We start from the raw sequence: 25,063 nt of genomic DNA, 5'->3' as shown, positions 1-25,063 counted from the left end.
GGTTGTTATCATCGCGGCGGCGCAACAAGAGCTATAACGAACTCCGAAGTCCAAAATTTACGATATTTTTTTTTGCTTTTCTCGCGAATCAAATTTATGAACCGCGAGCGACATGACCATTTATATTGCTTGGGCAGGCTGGCGTGATAGAAATGGTTTTCGAAGAAAGCTCACCGTTAGCCCCTCGATTTGTGCCTCTTTCCGCGATGGTTGTTTATTAGGGGAGACCCCCGAAAGGTGACTAACTCAGGCGTGTCATTTTATTTTATTGGCCTACCCCCCGTTCCAAAGTCCCGCTTGGAAAAGATTCGTCGATGCCCGTCGAAAATTGGCAGCTTCGACTGTGCTTGATCAAGTTTTAACGCCTTCTTCGGAGAGGGTGGGGGTAAAATGCGCATAGAAGAGGAGGCAAAACGCCCGGTAGTCGTCGATAGCGCAGAGTGGTCTGGTCATTCATTTGTAATAATCAGTCGAAAGAGATTGATATAAACTGCTACTTCTGCTTGCGTTCGAATTGATTGTGATTGTTCGAGTGTGCACAATAGCGAGGAAATGAGCCTAGCGCTAATCGATGATAGTCGTGAGCAGCGGGAGCCCAATTGCGGGATTTTTTTTTTAAATAAATCATCCATCCGAAAACGCAACCCCATCATATGAGTGCTCCGTATGAGAGTAGAAGGAAAAAACATCGTGAGCGACACAAGATATATTAAACGTATTGAATTGCAAAGCGACTGACTCGGTTCTCGATATATTTATTGGTCGACTTGAAAAAAAAAACTAGATCGATTTATGGCTGCCGCAGGCAGCAGCAGCGAAAAATTGGAAAGTGTATGAACAGTTTTGGAATTGCTCGGTTGGAGCACATTTCTGTGTGATTGCTATCGCCCAATTTGGTAGTTTTGGGCCCATTATTATTATTATTTTTATTATTATTGGCCGCTACTGGTCTGGTCAGTTTTCTGGTTGTTTGATCGAGCGTAACACGCTCGAGTTCGGTTTCGCATTATGGAGTTTAAAACTGCTTTCGGTCAAACTTTGACAGACTGGAAATTCGATCAATTTAGGGAAAATCAGATCACATCAGGCGTCACTGGTGCTGGTCAATTAGCGAGATTAGAATTGCAAAAATCGGCAAACTAACCATAAAATAATGGAAATTGCTTGATCGTGTAGAAATTTCTCAAACTCATTCCCAGAGGAAAAAAAACTGGTCCGTTATGGGTCTGAATTTCGTTCGATATCGGTCCGAAATCGAATCATGAATCTAAACGATTTTGTGTTCTGGTTACACAATTTTCTGACGAATGTTCTGAGTCCATTTTGGATACTGATGTAAGAAAAAGTTGAAAATACAGTGCCTTTGAAAAAACATTTAACCAAACCAACACGCAGAAAAAAGATTTTTTATTTCAAAGGAAAGTGCCGCAAAAACAAAGGATTTTTTCCTTTGATTTTGGGATAAATAAAAATTCCTTTGGTTCAAGGACATTTTCCTTTGTTTCAAAGAATTTTTCTTTTGAAAAATCTTTGAATCAAAATCTTAATGCTTTGAAACAAAAAACAGTTTCATTTGATGCAAAGTTGTTTTCGTTTGCTACAGTGTAATTTAGATTTAGATTTAAAAGGATTGGTTCATTGAACCATTTTGCTTTTAATCCAATTGGAAGAAATATTTTCTGTTGTTCATAAGTTCCTATTAGGAATTTTGACTGATAAACAATTTACATCTTAAATTCATTTTTATTCACAAACTTAAAACAAACACTGGTTCACTATAATGGAACTATCCGGTCCTAAATTTTGGGCTGAGGGCATTCTTCTTGGGCCGACTTCCGGAAGCAACTCCGGTTGCTAGCTTTATTGGTCATCCAACTGGTGATTGCCGCTGAAGAACGGGTCGAAGATAATCAGACCGCTGGATTTTGGGCGGAATCAGCCGTGGTCCTGTAACAATGCAAAAGTTTATATAGAATCTTAAATAATCACTTTTTGTCTAACGGATTACCACGCACTTACCATGGTTTGCATTTCTCATCCTGAATCTTCCTAAATAGCTATCGCTGATTCACTAGTTTTGATTTTTAACACGACCGGCCAAAATTTATTCGAAATTCGGTACTTGCTCAATCCAAATTATCTTCTAAGTTTGAAGTTTTAACTTGAAGTTCCTTTCTGTTGAAAACATTTTTCTTTGGTTGAAAGAAAATTTACTTTGTTTCAAAAGACATATGCAATTGAAAAAATGTCTTTTGAATCAAAGAATTTGTTTAAAATCAAAGTCCAAAATTATTCAGTTCAAAAAATTATTTCTTTCTTTCAAAAAATATTCATTTGAATCAGAACGAGAATTCATTGATTCAAAGAAAACAGGAGTTTGATTCAAAAAACTGAGTGTTTTGAATCAAAGTCAGTTTTGTTTTGTTTCAAAATCCAAGTTTTCTCTGCGTGAAACAATTTAACCACCATTTAACATCCCAAGCAAGAATTTTACTAACTGGGAATACACGCTCAAGGCATATTAGATATTTTAGGCTCTATTGTTTTCGTCATATTTTTTTTATTCTTTTGAAAAGCCAAAACATTATGTCTCAAAAGATAGTGATTTCAAATCAAAACAGTTCAGTTTCGCATTATGGAATTTAAAAATGCTTTCGGTCAAACTTTGACAGACTGAAAATCTGAACAATTCAGGGAAAATCAGATCACATCAGGCGTCACTGGTGCTGGTCAATTAGCGAGATTAGAATTGCGAAAATCGGTGAACTTACCGTAAATCTCAAAATAATGGAAATTTCTTGATCGTGTAGAAATTGCTCAAAATCTTTCCCAGATAGTAAAAAACCGGTCCGAGATGGGTCTGAATTGCGTTCGATATCGGTCCGAAATCGTATCATGAACCTAAACGATTTTGTGCTCTGGTTACACAATTTTATGACGAATGTTCTGAGTCAATTTTGGGTAAAATGTAAGAAAAAGTTAAAAATACAGTGCTTCTAAAAAAAAATTTAACATCCCAACCAAGAATTTTACTAACTGGGAATATACGCTCCAGTCATATTAGATATTTTAGGCTCCATTGTTTTCGTCATTTTTTTTTTTTTTTAATTATTTTAAAAAGTCAAAAAAGATGTCTCAAATGATAGTTATTTCAAATCAAAACCAAAATATTTCAAACAGATCTCGAAGCTACTCGCGAAAATTGATCGCGAAAATTGAACGCGAAAGTGAAGCTGCTAAAAACCCGCCCATAAATCACACCACCTGAACCAGAAAACTTTAACTAATGCCGCGCGGTTATCGAGCGAAAATTTGTCACAACCGAGTGTCGCCAATTTGTGGCTAGCTAGGCGGACACTAATGGGGTTCGAAATGGCACACCTTCTTCTTCGTTGGAATTTTCTTTTCACGCGGTTCGCCAACCCAGAAAAGTGCGATAAATTGTGTAATCGTAGCTTATCGTGTTGTTCGACGTTCACACAAATTGAACCCATCTTGTCAGTTGATGATGACGGTAAATACACCTCGAGCGAAAATAAAAAAAAAAACAAACGGTAAATTGCCACCAGTCCAAGACTCTTTGGTCGATTTTGATTACACTATTTCATTCAGTTTTTTTTTCATATTTTCTTGACGCTCTTCCACAGTTAATTAACCGGTGAATTTGCGAATGAAAGTGTTAGCCGCCATCGTTTGGCTTGTCTTTTCTGATTTTTTTTCGTCCAGACCATTACAAGTTAATTAAATTATGATTGGATGGCTCTCGCTTGGCGTTGAGGTGCTTCTTTTTCGATGCAACAGCACAGATGACGCGACCCAGTCAGAAATTGGCTCGTTTCTTCCCACCAACACTCAATGGATCACTCCGTCGTCCCCAGTAAAGAAAACCAATTAAGTTTCGGAGCAGCACTTCCGCTTTTCATCGGCTCGAGTCTCGCCTCAGCGCGAGAACTATGTTCCAATATTATAGTTGAAATGGTGCGAGATTTATGATTCAATTAATGATGATTAATTATAAAGCAAACGTTAATCCAACGCTATTTTTTTTCCTCATCCGCAATGACCACATTTGAAGTGTACAAAGTAGAGTACGAGGAACCCTCACTACTGAACCCTCGAGTTTAGTGTGTATTCAATTACGATTTTTCTTTTAGTACGGCTCATTTCCAATCTTGATCATGGCTGCCGCCTCAGGCCAATTCAAACCCTAAGATGATGATCTCAATTTTACCATCTGGGGCTTTTTGAACCAAAGAGCCAAAGAAAATCCTTCCGGGGTCTGGCTGGCGCTAGGTCGATAATCACGATTGCGATGACGACGCCGCCAACGAATATCGTGAACACAATTTGCTCCCCTTAAACCACATTGAGTTATCACGATCTCTAGCAACCTAGCATATCGGATAATTGAGAACACTTGGGCGCGGAAAACAATGGAACACCCTAGAGCAGCATCCCAATTTGCCGTCTTCTAATCTTTCTGATTATCGCGAATTATCTCTGAGGAAATCAGTTCGAAGAATCTAACTTGGATCACCCTCGGAACTTGATTTGAACTTTTGATCTCCACCGACGATTGAATTTTTTCCCTACCAGGAAAAGATTAATAATTTCCTAACAAAAATTGTCAGAAGTGAAACAAAATTTTTTTCAGTGTAATGTCAATGACCTTACACGTTCGTGACCAGCAACTCAAAAATTGAGTAAATTTTAGTAAACAAAATTTCAAAGGTATGAAAATCAGAATAAGCCATCAAACATTCTAACGGAAATGTCACAATAAAAGACTCTGCCAGGCAGACACGCCACCAACAATGTTTTCAATTGCTCGCAACGGCAAACACTTAATTCCATCAAATTAAATCATTTTCCCAGATCTTTCTTAGCCAGCCAGCCAGCCACCCACATACTCGAGTAAATAGCGAGCGAGGAAATTACCCCCCGAGAAAGGCAAATATATGCCCGAGACAATTCAATCTAGCACCACCGACATAACTGTCAGTCAGTCAGTCAGTGCGATGCGATGAGCACTTACTCTCGCGTCACTTCACCTTTTCTACTTCTTCCCTCCCTCCTTGTATCATTGTTCAAATATCGAGACAAGTGTGGTTTGGTGTGGCGTTTGCCAACACTTGGAAATAAACCACGCACCTCGTACAGAGTATCGCCAGTTATGCGACTAATACCCGCTAATTATGTAGATAAACAATAACAGTAAGATCGCACCCACGCATCCAACAATCTTTTTTCTAGTATGCAGGCTACAGAAAAACTGTAATCACCGGTGTTGTTTACCGATTCCGATCGGAATCAGTAAACAACAGCCTTTTTTTCTATGAAACTAGGTTTCCCGAAACCTAATGATATGTGTCACTCGAACTAAGCGTGTGCGCCTACTTGATGACTGAAACCCAATTAAAATAGGTAAATTTCTACCTTCTTTTGACAAAATGAATCCACTTCCTTATCACGCTGTTCATCATTCAATGGTAGGTACCTACAATCTTTTCCTGCTACTTACTGTTTTGTAGAGCACCCCGTACACTTGCATGCGTTGTCGTGGGAAGTTATAGTGATTGTTTATTAATTTTTGCATCGCTGCTGCTCGAAGAGCGCGATGGGTTGCTGTTACATAACAACACATCCCCCCTCGCACATTGTTGTTGCTGCTGTGCGCGATAGACGTGAACAAGCAGCCTGCCTACTGGGTTTCCTAGGATTCCGATCGAAAACGTATAACTGGCCTACTGACTGTGTGCGCCGCTTGCGGAAGACAATTTCTTCCGATTAATTTTTTTCTTTTTTGTTTTTTTTCGTGTGTGTGGGTTTAGTAACATACACTATATGGCTCGCAAAAAAAAGCGATATATTCCAAACCCATAGACATAGTTAGTAAGGAAATTTTCGATTGCTCGACTGAGCTGAGTTGCGGGAAAGCCACTCGACATCAACAATGTGTTTAAATTTAAAAAAGTCGAGGTATCGATGGGTATTGTTATGATTATTCAGTCGTAATGACAGCGTGACTCGACATTTGTCCATTTTTTGTTTTTTTTTTTCGCAAAAGCTGTATCCGAATCAATTTGGAAGCAGCATTACAAACTATCCTAATTCACGTACATAAGTATACGTACTCAGGAATACTAAGCATAAGTGATCAAGCGGTGTTAAGCTGGAACAAAACAGTGATAGATCGGATTGGATTCGGTTGCGGGTGGCTGCGCGCACACAAATTGGCATCGATTGATTTGTTCTTGCCCCAAGCGTTGATCGGGGCGCAAGTTTTTTACCCTCTGGTTGGTTTATTGTGGAGACCTTTCGAATTCCTCACCAATCGGAAGCAACTAACGGGGTGCTTCGCGATCAGCTTTTTTTTTAGTTTTTTCAAGAGGCGGTGCAAAGTTTTGAGATAGAAAAACCGGTAGCTAAGCTGGGCGGCAACGCTTTCTGGTTGAATTTCAATAGCTTTTTTATATGAAAAAGTTTGACCAAAGAGAGAGTTCGGTTTTAGAAAGAAATAGAAAAACTAAAGTGGACACGTGTCTACACAGCTGATTCACATGAAATGAATAAACCGATTTTTGGAAGTGTTTTTAATGTTACATCTTAACAAAAAAATCTGACTATACAAATTCCACTCTTTTTTCCTGAACCAAAAAATAAAATCAAAAATATGCACATCCTACCAGTTACAAATAAATCAGTTTTCAGACCCGTGTCTGGATCAATTAACATACACGAATATAGTTTGATTTTCCTAACTGGGATTTTTTTCAATCATAGCAATCATTGTCTGAAAAATTTGTTTGATTCGAAAGCTCGCGGGAGTTATGTTAAGACCGAATGGGATTTTTTCAATCATAGCAATCATTGTCTGAAAAATTTGCTTGATTTGAAAACTCGCGGGAGTTATTTTAAGACCGAATGGGTTTCTCTTAAGCGTGAAGTACCCTTAATAAAGCACTTGTATCCATGGTCTGAACAGCCGATTTAGACTCAAATTCTGAACAAAGCAAACGCAACGGTGGTCTATTGTTCCAGTTTCAGCTCAACTTTTTTTTAGAACCGGTATAAGGATTGCTCTAAAACTGATGAGATTTGGACCCAATTTGACGCAGTTCTAAACCCTTTGACAGAAAATAGAGCACGAGTGGGGTTGCCAGTTTTCACTGGATTAGATCTAATTTCGTTGATCCAATTCTTGTTTAAATTAGGCCCAAAAATAGACCACGGATACAGGTGCTTTTAAGATGTATATGGTTGTACATATAGTTCAATTGTTTGTGTCTACCGTGGGTGCACAGCAGCGCTGCAGTTACGGACTACGCGAGACAGTCAAAACCAAGGTGTGTATGTATAAGAATTTTAACGATATGTCAGTTTGCCAAGTTTGTTTACCAACAAACAAACTCACTGAACTTCACCGCTTACTCCTCGCCTACTTACTGCCAAAGTCCTTGATCAAAACTACTCAATGAGACTACAACGAAGGAAGTATCTAGATCACAAGCCATCGGCAGACGGAATTCGTCACGAGAGCATCGAAGTCAATCAATTAAAACTGAAACTGTGAGAACCTCAAACCGGATCAAGACGTCAACCGATATTTAATCAAGTAACACACTAAACAATCAATCCCGAAGCCTCTAATAGCTTTCCTAGCTCAAAACTCCCGAGCTAATCTGCTTACCGAAAACGAGGAACAAAAAGAACTGAACGGAAAACAACTTCACGCCGCCGGCCAGCCGGAGGATCAATTCCTGTCCTGACAATTTTAAATCGAACCGGTAAGATTGTCACAAACTGTTAATGGGTTCTCGTTTTTTTTTTTCTCTATCTCGGGTGACATTTTAATCCGATTTTTTTCTTTCTTTGGTGGTTCACTCACTCACTCTCTCGCTTCAATTCGAGCCCTCGATAACTGTCAATTTCCTTTTTTTTTTTCGTTGGTTGACCCTTTTTCTTGAACCTTAAAAAAAGACGCAGCAGCAACACAGCGCCCAAGTGTTCCAAATTGCGCGCGAGAGCGCGTTAAGAAATCATAAATAAACCTATAAAACGTTTAAAATTCACTGAAATAAAGCAACACCGAAAGCTAGGCAGTAGGCTTTGACCACCGCGGTCATGATTTTCTCCCCGAATTGCGTTAAGTGAGTGAGTGAGTGCAGGGCTGATGAAAAACACAGCTTGCTTTGGTTGGTGCGGCGGTGGCCAAGCACACAGCATTAAAACGATAAAGCAAAAACTGCGAGAAAAATGGGGTACAAAAATCACTACCGCCACTACTAGCTGTTGAAAAATTAATTAAAAACCGTGTGGTTTGTGGAAGATAACATTGTCTTGATGAAATTAATTGGACCAAACTTCTCTTGGTTTTGACTAGCCCTAGCCCAAGAGGAGCCCCACAACGAAAAACGGTTTAAAAATTTAGCGATTTAGCTATCTGCTTTATGACTTTTCGGTCGCTGGGCGCCGGCTTTTTTTCTGTTTTTTTTTTTCCTAGCGGCTGCGGCGGCGGCCGGAACATAAATATTGTATAAATAAGCTCTCCGGAACGCCGATGAAGGGAACTCACGCGCCTCCGCGTTCCGCGGACTGCAGTTGTTTCTGTTGTTATTGTTTGTATTGTTATTGTTAACGTTCATGGGGGCTTCAGCTCTCGAAATCAGAATTTGTTATCGTGCTTTTGTTTCTTGGAGGCATCTTTTTTTTTTATTTTCTTTGAATTTGTAGAGTCGAGGGGTCCCTCGATGGCTGCGCCCCCTCTAAAAACGCATTAAAAGTTTAATTACAAATAAAAAATGTAAAAGCGTTTGACTGAGCACTCACTCGGCGGGTGCGGAAATGTGTTGAAGCGAAATTGACTAATTATGCTACACTGGTAGGTCGTTAGGCCCGAACTAAGCTTCCGCTCCCAGTGGCGTCTCAGTCCGATCAAGGGAGAAGGCCTCAAAGACAAACTGTGTCTCAATCGAAAAAACAAAAAGAAACGACAACGGAATACAATCTCCCATCATTAGAAACCTACAAACGAAAACAACAACTAACTAGGTCCAAATATGAGTCCGAGAGTCGGGAAAAGGTGTCACTAATCTCCTAAAATCTAGGCGTTAATGGGTTTTGCCAAGGGGATCGCCCCTTGCTCCTCTGAACGTTTTCCTCTTCAAAGCCTACTTGGGTTGGCTTGGGTTTTTTATTTTGATTCGGCCCCAACTGGACCGGTGACGCTCGATAATTGCCCAGGTGGCTCCGTAAGTTTTCCGGAAAAGTTAAGCTGGGAAAAACCTTCCTCCACACTAAAAGGTCTTCCGGCTCACGGGGGGATGACGAATGAATGTGGGCTTGATGGTTAATTGAGCTTTTATCTAAATTTTCGGATAAATGGTTCCCATTTTAGATTTTTATTTTTTTTTTTTTGGACTCCACTTTCCAGCCTACTTTGGGCTCTAAACTCTAAACGGGGGAAAAAGATTTATTCCAAGCTGAATCACTTCCACTAACTAGCTTATCAACCGATTGTGCTAAATGGGTGGAACAAAACGGAACGGCTTAGAAGTCGCGGCCATTCAATGGGGGTAATGTTATGATAAGGTTTTCATTTTTTTTTTTTCGTCTACTTAATCGACTGAATGAAGAAGTACGACGGTTTGTCAAACAGATGAATCTTAAAGTGTTTCGTCCGAGTTATCTTGGGTACATCTCAATTATGGATTTTAGCTTCAACTTTTCAAATCACATCTTCCGATTTGGAAAAACGACTGATGCTTCGAGTAAAATTGAAAGCGTACAGATAAAAACGATTGTTTAGTTTTGTTGTGACGAAACTTTGAAAATCTTCGAATGTACATATTCAACCAAAACACAAAGTAAACCGATCAATGATAACTTCCAATAATCTTTGTGTATATCGATCGAAGTAGGCCTTTCATCAGTGATTTTTTTTTTCCATTTTGTATACACATCGACAGACTTTCAAACAGGACTTAAAATCAAGTCCCAAAATGGACGGTTTTGTTGAAATACTCGAAAACCGTCCGACGTTTGAGAAAATTTCCAAATAAAATTTCTATAAAACTACCAAAACTTGCCTTTTTCTAGTCTTGTTCTTCTTTTCTTAACTTTTTGGTTCAAATTTGAAGGTTAGGAATTTGTTTCTGACCAGATGGAAAAAAATTGGTCCGAAAAAAGTCTGAGAGTTGATCCGAAATATACCAATTTTTCAGTCGAATTTTAACTGTCATAGGCTATGACAGTTAAAATTGACTCATAGCAAAGTTGCCGAAATCGAAATAAAACTCCAAAATTTTATAGTTTTCAAAATATTTCCTTCGAAGAATCTGTGGTACGGAATACAGATTTTGACAATTTCCCAGAATTTTCAAAAGTTGAACACATTTCTTTTTCGGGTTTGGATTGGATTTTCAACTCTGATTGTTGAAAATAATAATAATGACACAAAACTGTTACAGTTTAATTTGGATAAAATTACAGAATTAAATTACTATTGTTGGACAGAATCAGAGTACATTTTTTTGCAACCTTGTCTCATACTGCACAATTTTTTAATCAAATTCAGTAAGTTTTTTTCCCCATTTGCCGAATTGTTGTTTAAGCTAGTAGAGAACTTTTCTTCGTAGACTTTTTTAAGAAAGAAACAAATATTTTAATGTTCAATATGGTCTACAACAAAAATTGATGAAAAAGAGAATGTTCTATCCTGTGAGTCTCTAAACTAAAAAAAAAAATAAAAGAACCCCTGAAAAATTACAAAATTGTATGTCCAAAAAAATTAACTCCTTCAAAATGTAACGAATTGTGATTGATTTTGTTTGACTGATTTAGACCGATATGTATCTTATCAATGATAATGATATTTATTTGAGACCTTTTAAGCTCAGAGGTCCGGTCCTTCGGGTCTGAACAACTTATCTGATAATCAATTTTTGAAATTATTAAATTAAATTTGAAAAATTTCAAGCCATTTTTGGATGATTTTCACTTATGTGATAATTATTGTAAAATTTCGATATCAAACTCTTTTTTGGTAACGCCAATCCGGAAAGAAACAACACTAAAAAACACAAAGCAAAGAATAAAAACTGTCAAATTTCTTTTTTACAAACCGTCGAAAAATATGAAAAAAAAACACAAAATTGAAGTAACCTTGGTATTGTTAAATGTTTCCTTTAAGAACGGTTTGAGAATTGAATAAAAGATGCTTCGATTTTGGTCTGAAAATAGACCAATTATTCCAACTTTTTTAACGATTTGAGATAAATTTAACATTCGAAGATAAAAATTGTTCTATTACAGTGAATAAGGTTACAAATTGGTAAGCTTTCAGACCGTTTTCTGAATCAGCAAACAGTCTCGAATATTGGTTGATTTTCCAGACAGGGATTTTTTTTTCAATCAAAGCAGTCAGTGCCAAAACTTCGCAACGTGAGTAGTAAGCTCGCGGGTCCCTTTTTTAGGCCGAAAGGGTTCCCCTCAATCTTGAAGTGAAGCGCAATAAAGATATTAACGAACTATACATAAGTAAGTTTGAATCTAGCATGGATGCACGGCAACGTCGAAGTTATGAACTACCACATAAGCTTCCCTCTAGGGTTCGTACTGCTTTCTTGATACTGCCTTTTATGAGCCGTCTGAAAATGTTGGCCCTTTTTTGGACCATTTTCCTCGCACTGGACAAAATCGACTATCGACCGATTTCTCTGACTTCGAATATTTGTGATCATAGCAATCAGTGTCTTAACTAACAGATAAGACAGCAAACTCGCGGGAGCTATTTCCAAACCAAACGGATACCTCTCAAGATAATACTGTAGTAAAGTAATAAAATGTATGTGATGTTTTTATGTATTCAAGAATTCAACACGGATGCACGGCAACGCTGCAGTTATGGACTGCCACCCAAGACAATTTTAATGACACAATGCGATTTCCACAGATTTAGATCTGAGGGATAAAAATCAATTTTAGAAGCACTTTTTCAAGGAATCTTAAAGTATGATGCGTCTTCATCGTACAAAACGTATCCAAATACATTTCTTTTCCAATCACGTCCATCCTAGCACAAAAACCGTCCGAAAAAAAAATTGCATTTGGGCCGAGTTCAACGGTTCGCGTAAAGTAAATCATAACATCGACTCACCGTTGCTGCACACGCTGGAATTATCCATGTCCTCGCTATCACTTTCGCTCTTCACATCGTCCTGGTCGTCGTCCAAGTGATGGTGGTGGTGGTGCTGGCTCAGCTGATGGTGCAGGTGCTGCAGTCCCGGATGATGCTGCATGGCGGCCGGATTCAGGCCGCCCATACCGGCTGCTGCAGCCGCCGCCGCCGCAGCCGCGGCCGGGTGCATATGGTGATGATGATGATGGTGATGGCCGCCCCCCGGCACCAGACTGAGATCCCGCGGTCCCGGACTGGGCGTACGGCCCTCGCTGCTACTGCCGTTGATGCTGTCCGCACCGCCGGTGCTGTTGCCATCGCCTCCTCCACCGGATTGTTGATGGTGGTGGGTCTGACTTCCGGCCAGGATGTCGGTTATCATGAACCGTGACCGGGGCGGCTGCAGCACGGCCATCGAGTTGCGTTGCACTGGCACCGTCATACCGCTGCCTGGTCCACCGGCACCGCCGATATCCGACAGGCTGCTAATCTTGGTCAACTCGAATGGGCTTTCGCCCGGAATATGCCACTGGAGCACGATTTTGACTGCTTTCCAGGGACTCAGAGCAGGAAAAAATTGGGATGGCAGCGGCCGGGAATTCGGTCCCGGTCTCACGATTTGCAGTCAAACACCCACACTCGTACGCACAATGCACACAGTTTAATTCCGCACCTGTTACAGGTAAGTATTTCACCAATGACTATTATTTTGGGTTATCAAGGTCAACCTTTGTTCTCGTTGTTCCGAGAAATTTCGGTAGTGTTATCACTGATCACTGTAGATTGGAAATTTGAAGTTGCACAACACTTCCAGCAATTCCACTGTAACTCCGCAGTATCTAATCCATATCTGTCACCGTGACGAATGCTGAGACAATCTTCAAGGTTACCCTTTGGGTCACTAGGTTCACTGGAACTACACTCCGAGCGCTATCTCCAATACGCTAATTCCCACTCTCAAACGACGTGACACCTACTGTACATCTCGAACAAGTCGAAAACTGTGAATTCCTGTCCACACAGCAAGATTGATTGGCTTACACTCGGAAAACCGCGCGTCTTAATCGCACGAATTACAACGAAACTAGCCGCGACTCAACTCCACCTCGAGAGATAAGTCACCACGCGATAAGCGCATCCCACAAACGCAAATAGAAACACAGGTATTTTCACGCGACACCAAAGCGCACTAAGCGGTGCTAAGCGATTCCGACGCGCTCGAGAAGGCGGAGGATTTTCCTTTAGGCTTCACTAACGAACGACGCAACGAACCTTTTCAAAAAACGCACATGCTCCGTCGATCAGCGTTGAACGTACACTAAAGAGGCGCCCGTTGCCAACAGTCAACACAACCTCAACAACGTCAAACGTTGGCTGAAGAAACGAAACCGGATCCGGTGCGATTCGAACAGCCGTACGTAAAACCGTGTGGGAAGGAGGAACAACGCAATGGATGGAACGCGAACTAGTGTGCGAGAATGGCAGCAGTTTGACGACCAATACAGCAACCGAACCAAGCGTATGAGCAGCGAAGAGAGGATACCGATACTCTCTTCTTCTCGAGGAAATTTACAAAAGTGGTGGAAAGGCGGAATCGGCGATACCTAACCGCGCACTCACACTGACCGAAACTTGCCCCATTCGCTTGATTAGAAACTGGTTCTGCTGCAGGAGAGAGAACTCGTACAGAGGAAGAGTGCAATGAGAGAGCACTAGATAGGCCACGCCTTCCAGCAGCATCACTCAACAATGGGATAGAGCGAACAAGGAAGGAAAACGACGAGCAAAAGCAAACAAGCAACCTAGTGATTAGAAGTAACTGTTTGCTTTTGGTAAATAAACGAGAAGGCAAAGGAGAGCCTCAGTAGGCGGAGCCAAACCGTGGAATTCGAACCAACACCAACATTGAATGAAAGTCGAAGACCGAAGAAAAAAAGACCAACCGAACCTAATCAAAGCAACCCGAGAAAACGTTTGCTAATCCCAAGGAAACGTCGTTTTGCACCAGGCTCCTTGGATGAGACAACCGTGAGGAAGAAGGTGAGGCGAGAGTGATCCCTGCTGCCAGGCTGTTGCCACAAAAGAGTATTCACACCTCCCGGCGCGACTCCCACCCGTCGCAAGAATCCCTCAGGCCGGGAAGCCTCAGGATTAGGTCCGGTCGTTCGATCGGAAAAGCGAGTATTTTCGGAACGGTATACCCTTGTAGTTCGTCGTCGACAGCCCGCCATTTGTGAGAGCGTGAGAGAGTGGGCAGAGAGACACTTCCGCTGGAAGCCAAAACGAGATGAAAACTTCGTCGTCGTCGTCGTGGGATAAACATCCTTATTCTTTTCGTAAGCCGTCATGTTTTCCCTCAATTTGCGCTATTAATTTCCGCCTCCGCCTTCGGCTTCGGCGGTTTTCCAGCTTCCGGATCCCGGAGCACCAGTAGGTAGGTACCTACTCCATTAAATCCGTAAAAGTGTATAAGTACACAAATGTTGAAAGTTTTCCGTCCTTCCGACGACGACGTCGACGCGGGTTTTTGGGGAAACATTCCCCTGCTCACCCTTAGAAACAAAAATAAAATATAACATGAGCAATCCATACAGAGAGTGAGGTTTTTGGGTAAAGTGGGATGAAAATGAACCAAAAAAAAAATTGAAGATGATAACAACAACAACCCCACCGCTGCACAATTTAAACCATATCCTACACACCCTTAGGAGTTGTTGGCGTTTTATTTGGCATTGCTTACGATGCTGTGTCGAGTCGAGTGAGAATTTATCGTGGTGAAACTTCCCTCCCCACCTCGAAACGACCCGGCTAAGGGCTATAAAAGGTGTAATTTAAAATTTAAATTGTTGGAGCAATAACGATAACAACTACAACAGAAAAAAAGGACGCCCCCCTTTTTGAGAAGTCATCCAGTATCCCGTTTCATTCTATGCACTTTTAGGTGATGGCAGAAGCTTAATGGTCTTTTTTGAAGTTTTTTTTTTGCTTAATTGTTTGCTAAATTTGGCAACACTCCTATAAACATACTTTTTATAAAAATACACGCACTGCCTACTAGATTGTTTTGTTATAAAATTCAATCGGAAAAGCATGAAGCATTGACATAAGGTACCTAAAACAACTGCATACTCCAAACAAGCCTTTTAGGCGAGCCTTTTTTTTATTATGATACAATTTGCGCCGGAGGGCCTCTCATTTGCTACAATTTCTAAAATAGTTTAGGCGTTTGTGTAGCTATGATCAGATTGCTAACAATCAACGAGTACGATGCCTAAATAAATGGGAAAAAATTCAGTACTTTAAACATGTGTGAGGTAGAGAAAATCTTTGAAAAATGCCCTGGGGAAAAGGCATCCATACGTAATACACCCAATTTTTGCACCTCGAAATCGCACCAGAGAGTTTCATTCAAACCAGATCTTATCCTGAACCCGGTGATTCGCAAATCTGGATGTGAAGCATGCAATGGAATACTTTAACACTATTACTGCAATGCAGCGAAGTCATATTTTGTCTGTATCATCAGTGTATCTCTTTCTGTTTCATTGGGACATTTAGAGCAAGTTCATTGGTGTTGGGAAAAAGTGGTAGAAATTTTGAAATATGTCGAGGTGATTTACATCCAATTTAGACTATTTGGAATTTTTGATTCTATTTAATGCGTTTTTATAGAAGCTTTTTCATGCAAGGCAGCAGGTCTCAAAATAAATGTCCGAAAGACCAAGTCGATGGAAATCAACACAGAAAATTCTTCGAATTTCGTGGTTGCCGGGGAACAAGTGCATTAATTTGCAGTTTGGTTTTGAGAAAATCTTAAAATCTTTAGGAAACGGAGTAGGCGTGTGTTGGAGCCGCGTTAAAACCATACATAGAAGCTGTTAGTGAGCTGCTCAAGGAAATGGTTGATGTTGTGTTTGCTCTGCGTACCTATTTGGTTCCTTATATTTTTTAAGAAATGAAATTTACAAATCTAATGGATGTTAAAATTAGCTTTGAAGTAGGTAATCAGGAAAATATTATTGAGTGCGTTATTTTTGATGGCAAAATATTTGCAAAAAGTGAAAAATGAGAAATTATTTGGTCGATGAGCGTCGAAATTGAAGCGAAACTAGTATTTTCTGTGTGGGGTGAATTGGAGAAGAATCTGGAAGAAATTTTTAGAAACATGTTGGCACACATGTATTTTTCTTGGCAAAAAGTGCCGATTTTTTTTCAATACCGGAACATTGTAGATGAAAATTCGAGATATCATGATTGCTGCGATCTTTCCAAAGAAGTATTTAGTGAGAAAAGCGTAACTTTTGTGTTGTACCAGCATTGAAATGGAACGACGAAGTGTTATGTTATCGGCAGATAATCGAAGAGAATTTCATTAGTCAGATGCCTTTGCATCTACAGTGTCGGACAATAGAATAGGACCGCTCTAATGCAAAATATTCAAATCACCTTTGAACTGCCAATTCAAATATAATAATATTCGATACCTAGCGGCAAGCACTTATTGTAGTATGCCAACTTTGTATACTGCACGTTTGTTGCAATCAAAGCAACCCGTTTGTTCTGCTCGACCAGAAAGCTGTCAGAGGGTGAAAAAAGTCGCGTCATAAAATAAGACCAGCTCATCGGTTCGGCTGTTCCGGCATTTTCAGCGCTCTAGATTTGAAGAAAAAGTGTTGTTTTCGGTGTTGTTTGTCCATTTTCGTGTCCTGGTAAGTATTTCCCATAAAATGTATCATGTAAATCATGAAAACAAACAAAAAATAAAGATTTCCTTCCTCCCACTCTGTTTTCAGCGAAAAGGCGATGGGTCGGGAACAGTACTGTACAAGGCTGGCAAAAGCCAACGTGAGATTGCCGACTACTTAGGAAGGTCGAAAACTTTCGTTTTCAACGCGCTTCACAGCACCGGCAAACGGAAACTGACCGGCCGCCCCCGCAAAACGACGCCGAATCAAGCGGGCCTCGCAAAAGGACCCTTTCAAAGCGTCCAAGCAGATCAGAGACGAGCTAAACTTATCTGTGAGTTCCCGGACGGTTCAGCGACGGTTGGCGGAGAAGGGACTAGGAGGAAAAAGTCCCCGGAAGGTGCCGATGCTGACGCCGAAGCACTTGAAGGCGCGGCTGAAGTATGCGAAGGACCACTTCAATTGGGTCGGTCCGGAAAAGGAGAAACTATGGAGAAATGTTCTGTGGTCGGATGAGACCAAAGTGAACCTCATCGGCTCGGACGGAAAGAGTTGGGTCCATCGCCCACTCGGCTGTGCGTATATGCCCCAGTATACAAATGAAAGATTCAAACATGGAGGAGGTAGCATCATGGTGTGGGGGTGTTTTTCTTGGTACAGGGTGGGTTCCTTGTACTGGATCGACCAGATTATGGACCAGCATCTCTACGCCCAGATACTTCGGGAAGTAATGCTGCCACACGCCGAGTGGAAGATTCCCCTAAAGTGGCAGTTCCAGCAGGACAACGACCCCAAACCTACCGCTAAAACGGTTTAAAAGTGGTTCCAGGATAATAAGGTAGACGTTATGGAGTGGCCAGCACAGTCCCCTGATCTCAATCCCATAGAGAACCTATGGGAAATAGTTAAACGTAAGGTGTACACCGAAAAATCAAAAAACAAGCAGCAGCTATGGGAGAGAATCCAGGCGGTGTGGTACGCTATCCCGATGCCAAAAGCTGGTGGAGTCGATGCCGAACCGCGTGCGAGAAGTGATGCGTAATAAGGGTTATACCACCAAGTACTAACCCTGCAAATCAATCACGGTATGAATTTCCTTTTTTTCAAATTTTTTTTACCATGAATTCTAAAGCGGTCCTATTTTATGTCGCGTTATTTTAGTCAGTAAGTATGCTTAAAACGCATTTGGAATGGAATGGAATGGAATTAACAATTTGTAAATGGTTTGATGCACTTAAATAGAAATTTTTTTCTCAAAGTTTTGTCACTTTCTGTTTTGGATTGAGCCTTTTCTATTGTCTGACACTGTAAGTCAAAATCGTAAAAAAAACCCTTTCAAGTTATCAACAAGGTTGCCGAAAAAAAATTCTGTGTTTTTGAGAAAAAAAATTCTGACTTTCTGTGATTTTACCCAAAAATTCTGTGATGGTTTCCTGTGATGCTATTTCATTTAATTTCATTGATAATTCATGATAAATTGGGTCTTTTTTACATTTAAGTTGAGTAAAATAAATTCAGATTACCAATCTTATGACACTTTACTGATTTACAGAGTAAAAATCTAAATTTTATATTGGCCAAAAAAATATAATTTTGGAAATACTTTCAATATTTCAAAATTCTGTGAAATCTGTGAAATTTTTTCCAAATTTTGTGTTCTGTGACACAGATTTTATGATGAAAATTTGCTCAAAATTCTGTGAAATTACAGATTTTTCTGTGATTTCGGCAACCTTGGTTATCAAAAGAACTCGCGGGCTTTGATGTTTCATTAATATTTTCCTCTGTTCTTTTTCACTTCCAACAACGAGTATAGATACTTAATCGAGTTTGAGTAGGCGTTGACTCGCACGGACGTCAAAAAATTTTGCTCCGTGAAAAAGTCGTTCTAGCTGAGGAAGAACAAGATTTGAACTATGGATTTTTGAAGTTTGAAGAGCCAGTTATCACCACCTTTTTCGGCTCAATTGTCCAAAGTATACAACGATGGATGTTTTCTTAAGTTCTCAAATTTCAAAAACAAATTTGAAATATATTTGTCATTACACAAAGGTTTTTACGCGGTAGCAAATCCGCCGTTTACATGTAGGACTTGAAATATTTATTTCAAATGAAGTGTTAATTTGCAAGAACCGTGGAAAATAACCGTGCTTATGGCAAGAAACCGTGTTAATATCAGTCATGTAAGAAAAACTGAGCAAAATCAAAGCGCTTTGAAAAAAAATAATGTGAATTAATGAAATTCGTGAAAACTTTTAATGGAAGATTGGCTTTTCGCATGCAAATAATTATATTTGAATAATGTAGCTACTTCGATCATCATTTTGCAAGCTGTAAGACAAAAAAAAACACGTGCGTTAAAAACACATCAATATCAACGCCTACTTTTAAGCTCAATGTCAGGTGAGTTGAAATGCCTTGACTTTAAACCACGGCCTGCTGTTAATTTCAGTTGTAAATTTCTTTTCTTTTTTTTTTAAGTGTTTACGTAGGACAGTTAGAAACCAAATTATTGTGAAAATCATGAATGATGTAATGGAAATAAGGTGTATACAGTGTGAAAATCTGTCAGATGAAAAACTCATGGTGAAACAATTTCTGTCTGAAACACGTAAAACCATCTGTTTTCAAAATGATTTTTTTTAGGAATACAAATTGACTTTTCTACAGTAGATATGTTCAAATTCGATAGTAAGATAAATTAACATCAGCAGAACAAAATGCATCGGTCACATGGAATCATTTTTGGTCCACCATTTTTTTGTTCCCTCCGCGACGTCGATATAAAAAAAACAGATTCGAGACGAAACAAGGACCGAAACCATCCCCCGAAAGGAACGAAGTTTGCATCCACCAGGCGCTCCGAGGACATGAGACGGGGTGGCTAATTTTTAGTGTCGGAAGCCACTTTTCGGGCCACTTAAGTATTCTTTTATTCTCCGGGCATTTTGTGTTGGGTTGATTTTTTTTTCCTTTTTCCTCATCTCCCGATTGCTGGCCTCCGGAAAGGTTGTAATTTTTATAATGGGCTGAGAATAAGAGCCAGAAAACAGACAGGCATTCAGGCAGGCAGGTGGGAATACATGATGGAAAATGGGTCGATTGCAGGCGAGCAAGCGAGCGAAAAAAATAAGGTGATTTTTCCTGCCCTGAGCGACACTGCCAATTACCTACCCATCAGAAACGACTATTGGTCAGTTTGGAGATTTTTATCGCGGCGAAATCGGTCTTGTTTTGTTCATTACCCGGCCAGTATGCCGGAAATTATTGTAAAAACTATCTTGACTCGGTGATTAAACGATTGGTTGTGGTGTAATTTCCCATCAAAAAAAGTTCGAATACAACTTTTAATACCAAAAACTGAATTCCAATCGATCAAAATTCGTTGGAATCATTGGAACCTATAAGATTGTTTCAAAATATTTAGCGTGAATTTTGTTTTAAATCAAGGTATGCCATGATGAGCATTGAGTCATACATCAAGGCGAATACTACATCGATTGGTAATGTTCGGTGGTAATTTTTACCGAAATTTCGGTAAGCTGTATACTTTCATCAAACAATCGGTAAATTTTACCGAATAAATTTTGGATGTTCGGTAAATAACTGTTCGGTATAATAAACTGGCTTAATCTCTGACAGTTATTTTCAGGAAACAGTAAGCATTTTTAATGTTTGTGAAACAAATCCTCATTACTTTCTGACTCGACTGAAAGTGTTCGGAAAGACAAAAAACTTGTACTGGAAATTTCACACCTAAGAAGCAAATGATATGTGTAGTTTGCATACATGTTTTTCCCACCGTGGCTTAGCTTAACCCGGTTCCCAGTTCTCATTCCACAGTCAATCTAAAACCTTTTCCGATAAAAACCGCCCTTTGAATTTCATCAAATGTGCAATTACTTTCCATCGACTGTAAGTGATATTTTCCATTTTCTCTCACTCTTCGGTGGAATTTGTGGAAGAAACTTTGACGGTCCCATCGAAATTTTGACTGTGAAACAGATCGAAAAACAGACAAAAAACACCTAAAAGAAAGAGAAAGAGCTACTTACAGCAAGTGCCGTTTCCCACTGCTGGCTGAAATATCCTCAAGGAAGAGCACTTATGTCGTTTTTCCTTCTTCCGAGTTCCGCCTTCCGCATTTCCAACTTTTGTGCGGTTGCTTCATCGCCAAAAGTAAAATCCCCCGAAAAGTGGAGTGTGTTTCAAGAGAATAATTGCTCCCTTTTTCGGTGATTTTCCCCCTTTCCCATCCCTATACGAGAAAAACAAGGGAAAGACCGATCAACTCATTTTTTTTTCCTCTTGGGCGTACCATTCTTGTACGCCATGCCATTGATAGCAGCCGGGAGGAAAAGGTCAGATTTGAAATATTTACTTGAATAATTAACCGTAATTAGCGCATTACCGATTCCATTAACCCAACCCATCGGAACACACAAAAAAATACATTCAGCTACAGACTACATCAGGAAGTGGGAAATGCTATCAACCCATTTTCCAGCTTTGCTTCCTCAAGGAAAAACCCTTTTATTCTATTTTTTTTTTCTTTCATTTGGACCCAGAAACGGTAGTCGCTTATAATTACAAAACACGTAACTTAACATCCGACTGAGAGTGTGTGTTTTCCTACTAATGTGTTGGCGGTCACGCTTTTTTTTAAGCTTCTCCTATCTAATCCTATCCGTGGTTGGCTAGTGGGCAATTTTATGTTTTTGAGACTTTGTCGTTGATGTTATAAACCGAACCGTAATCTAAAGAAATAATGAGGGAATGGAAATAAAAGGCCTGATAATCAAAAAGCTGAAGGTGGAAATTCATTGAAATTTGGAAAGTGTTAAATCAAGAAATTCGTTGGAGGATGGATAATAACGCTTGCGTCAAAATACACATTACGGATAATTATTTATCCAGTAATGAACTGAAATAACACTGAGCACCATTTTCATCAACCTAAGATTCGTGGTTTAGCTAAACAAGTTTATCCGAATGTTTCAAAACACGCAGGAAACTGTTTTGAAATTTCATTTTCAGCGTAGTAATGTTAGCCTACTAGAACTTTTTTTTGTGTGTAATCATGTAGGTTGCTATGGAGTACATTTTGTTTTGTTTTCACTTGATGGAAAAAAATGACCCGTTTCAAATATTCTAAAGGGTGTCCACGATAAAATTGCCACACACAAAATCAATTCACAATATTAGAGTTTTCATCCAATTGCCATAATATTTACAGGGAATGAAAATTAACTTCTTTTTATTATTTTACTCGTATTTCATTTGCAGTCCTTACGTAAATGCCCCCACCTTGGCGTTAACCCCGGGCATAATATTCCGCACAACCTGTGAATCAACCGTTTTTTTGCATGTAAACCCAAACTTTCTACAGTTCCTCGACTGTCATCACTACCTTAGGTCGCTTAAGAAGGTGCTGCTTCATAATCGTCCAGTATTTTTCGATGGGGCGGAGCTCCGGAGTGTTGGGAAGGTTGAACATTTTCGGCACGAAATTGACCTTTTTGCCGGCATACCACTTCAGCACGTCCTTGGAGTAGTTGTTGGGACGTTGTGGGCCTTCAGGAAAGGAAGCAGCCGCTTCTCGAGGCACTCTTTCATGTACACCTGTGCGTTCATCGTGTCCTGGGTCACGAAAGGTGCACTCCGCTTCCCGCACGTGCAGATGGCTTGCCAAACCAGAATTTTTTTTCGCAAATTTGGACATCTTCTGAGTGCGGACATGCTCCAGAACGCTGAACTTATCCTTGGTCGTGAAAAACAGGTTGCGGGGGATCTGTTTGAAGTCGGTTTTCACATATGTTTCGTCGTTCATTCAACTTTCGTCAGCACGTTGAGGTACAACTTCCTGGCACGGGTTTGGCGGACTTGTTCTGCTTCTCATCGCGATTAGGGGCCTTTTGTACCTTGAACGTTCGAAGCCCAGCCTTAGTTATGGCCTTCTGGACAAAACTTCGGCTTAGGAGCAACTTCTTAGCCACATACCGAACGGAGGCGTTCGGGTTTCGATTGAAGGCCCCAACTACGCGGTTGTGATTTTTTCCTTCACTTCTGGGCTTCCGATCGGTGGTCAATCGTTCCTCGAACCGCTTAATCACTCGTGACACCGTGGAATTTGCGATACCCAACGTTTTAGCGCTGGAACGATGCGAGAGATCCTTGTTCTTGTGATCAATGCGCAAGATTTCATCCCGCACAAACTGTTCTTTCGACTCCATTTCCGCGAATTTTGATCACAGGACTTTAAAACTTGCGGGATGTAAACAATGCACTATGAACTAAATCCACCCAAATTTTCATTAAATTTTACCCAACACGGTTAAAAAGTTAGAGCAATTTCATAGTGTGGCAATTTCATCGTGGACACCCTTTATTGGTTGAACGTGCTTAACTGAATCAGAATCTTACAGTTACTTTAGAGGTCTTCAATATTGTTGTAAATAAACAATGAAAAATTGCTGTTATTTTGAGAAAAAGACGTATTTTTTTTGTGTTGAACCAATGAATTGAAATTGTGGCTAATGTTTGATTTTTTTTCGATAGAATCTGCAGACTTCACATGTTTTCACAAATACGATTTGGTAAGGGCCCAAAATGTTCCAATCGGTCTCGAATGAGGACAACTTAGCGGATTCATCTCATTCGGTACGATCTGAACTTTGTTGAATTGGTACCAAGCCAGCGTGTCCTTTGAGTAATGAACTGAAGGAAAATCCGGTCAAAACAGTACTGGGTGATCATGCAGGCGGAAGCGCTTTGTAATCAAACTTGCAATAGGTTTTGTCGTTTTGACTTCTTCTGCTACTTGTATGTCATTAAACCCAATCTTACCTTGGCTCGATGGACGGTGCGGAGAGGGGATCCAACTTTTTCCCGAACTGAGGCAGTCTTCCTACTGGCATAATCACGCATGACTTTCCGGTCCAATGTTTTGTCCACCGATCCCGGTTTGTGCCCAGATTTTTATATTGTACACGAAGCTTCGGATTTCGGACCGCTCCAATCCTTACATCCTACATTTTCGCACACTTACTCAGCGAAATGTTGGGGAAAGTACACTATTTGATATTTTTGCGCTTCTCCGGGAAAATGTTTTTCATAATTACGAGAAATATGAAAACTGAAACTCACGATAGACAGAATTTTAAGTTGAACTGTAAACAACAACACACAGCAGAAATCAGCTGTTTTAACGTCATCCGAAATGAGCAGACATAGTGGGACACCCTATAAACGAAAACAAACTTTACGCGAGCAAGGTCCGCGAAAAAGAAGAAATAAAGCAAACACAACAGTTCGGTTCTTTGTAAGGTGTTCGGTAAAAAACGAGGCGTCAACTTTTTCCCGCTACTTTTGACTCAACCTCTAGGTTAACGGTCCAGTGAGAACTAACTCACAAAAGCGTTCCCTTGATAGGTGAGATTCTATTGACAAAGGTAATAAGTTATGTGAAACATTTTAGAACCTTCTAATCAACTGATTACATAGGCTAAAAGTTAAAAAATCCGATTGGAAATCTCAGTTTGACCACAAGCAATACTATAATAATTCTTGTTTCTTAGCAGAAATTTTTGCCGAAATATCGTTGAAATATCTAAAATTCAATCTTTGATGACAAAAGTTGCATGAGCAGGACATAAAAGTGTCGCTAAATGTTGTTTGTTTATGGAACTCATTAAAAACTTCAGATGAAGTGGTTCTACAAAAGGCGACTTTGTCTCAAACCAAGCCTTAGCCATAGGTTACCGATTTGACTTATTTGGCTACCCAAATAATCATAAGCATTAAGCCATAACCCTTAGCATTAAATCAAAATTTCTGATGCAAGTTAGCATTATATCAACATTCATAAAGCTTTTTAGTTTTATATAAGCATTATCAATGCATAGAAGCAATAAACAAAATTCGCACTAATGATAGCACGATATGCACATATAGAGCTACTATATAAAGTTAACAAGCATTGAGACTGTGGCACTAAAAATTCCTGTTAATGCTTATATTCAGCTTTTACAAAGCTTTAAATCTTATGACCCAAACAGTACTTGAAGTACGGGTTTTTTCACCTACCTTATCAACTTCAAGAGTGGCCGAAATGGTAAAGGCGCAAGGAAAGATAAAAGCTGCTGCGAGATCCTCGGTTCGAGACTCATCAAAGGTAATTCATAATTCAATTATAATCACT

The 25,063-nt window shown here is 39.9% G+C and overlaps 1 protein-coding gene and 1 long non-coding RNA gene across 2 annotated transcripts in view; one reads left to right on the top strand and one right to left on the bottom strand.

Annotated features, from left to right (window-relative positions):
- LOC129745452 (homeobox protein B-H1) overlaps window positions 1–13,482 on the bottom strand; it is a 70,644-nt gene extending 57,162 nt beyond the window's left edge. Inside the window, exon 1 of the mRNA XM_055738552.1 lies at window positions 12,158–13,482. Coding sequence (XP_055594527.1) covers window positions 12,158–12,620 — 463 coding nt within the window. The 5' untranslated portion in view covers window positions 12,621–13,482. The remainder of the gene's footprint in view (window positions 1–12,157) is intronic.
- The window catches only part of LOC129745467 (uncharacterized), a 136,418-nt gene that overhangs the window by 1,760 nt on the left and 109,595 nt on the right, over window positions 1–25,063 (top strand). The gene's annotated exons all lie outside the window — the stretch shown is intronic.

The sequence above is a fragment of the Uranotaenia lowii genome, chromosome 1 (genome assembly GCF_029784155.1).
Source record: "Uranotaenia lowii strain MFRU-FL chromosome 1, ASM2978415v1, whole genome shotgun sequence".
Taxonomy (NCBI): domain Eukaryota; kingdom Metazoa; phylum Arthropoda; class Insecta; order Diptera; family Culicidae; genus Uranotaenia; species Uranotaenia lowii.
Note: the sequence above shows the minus strand (reverse complement) of the source record. Positions and strands in the feature narration are given on the sequence as shown.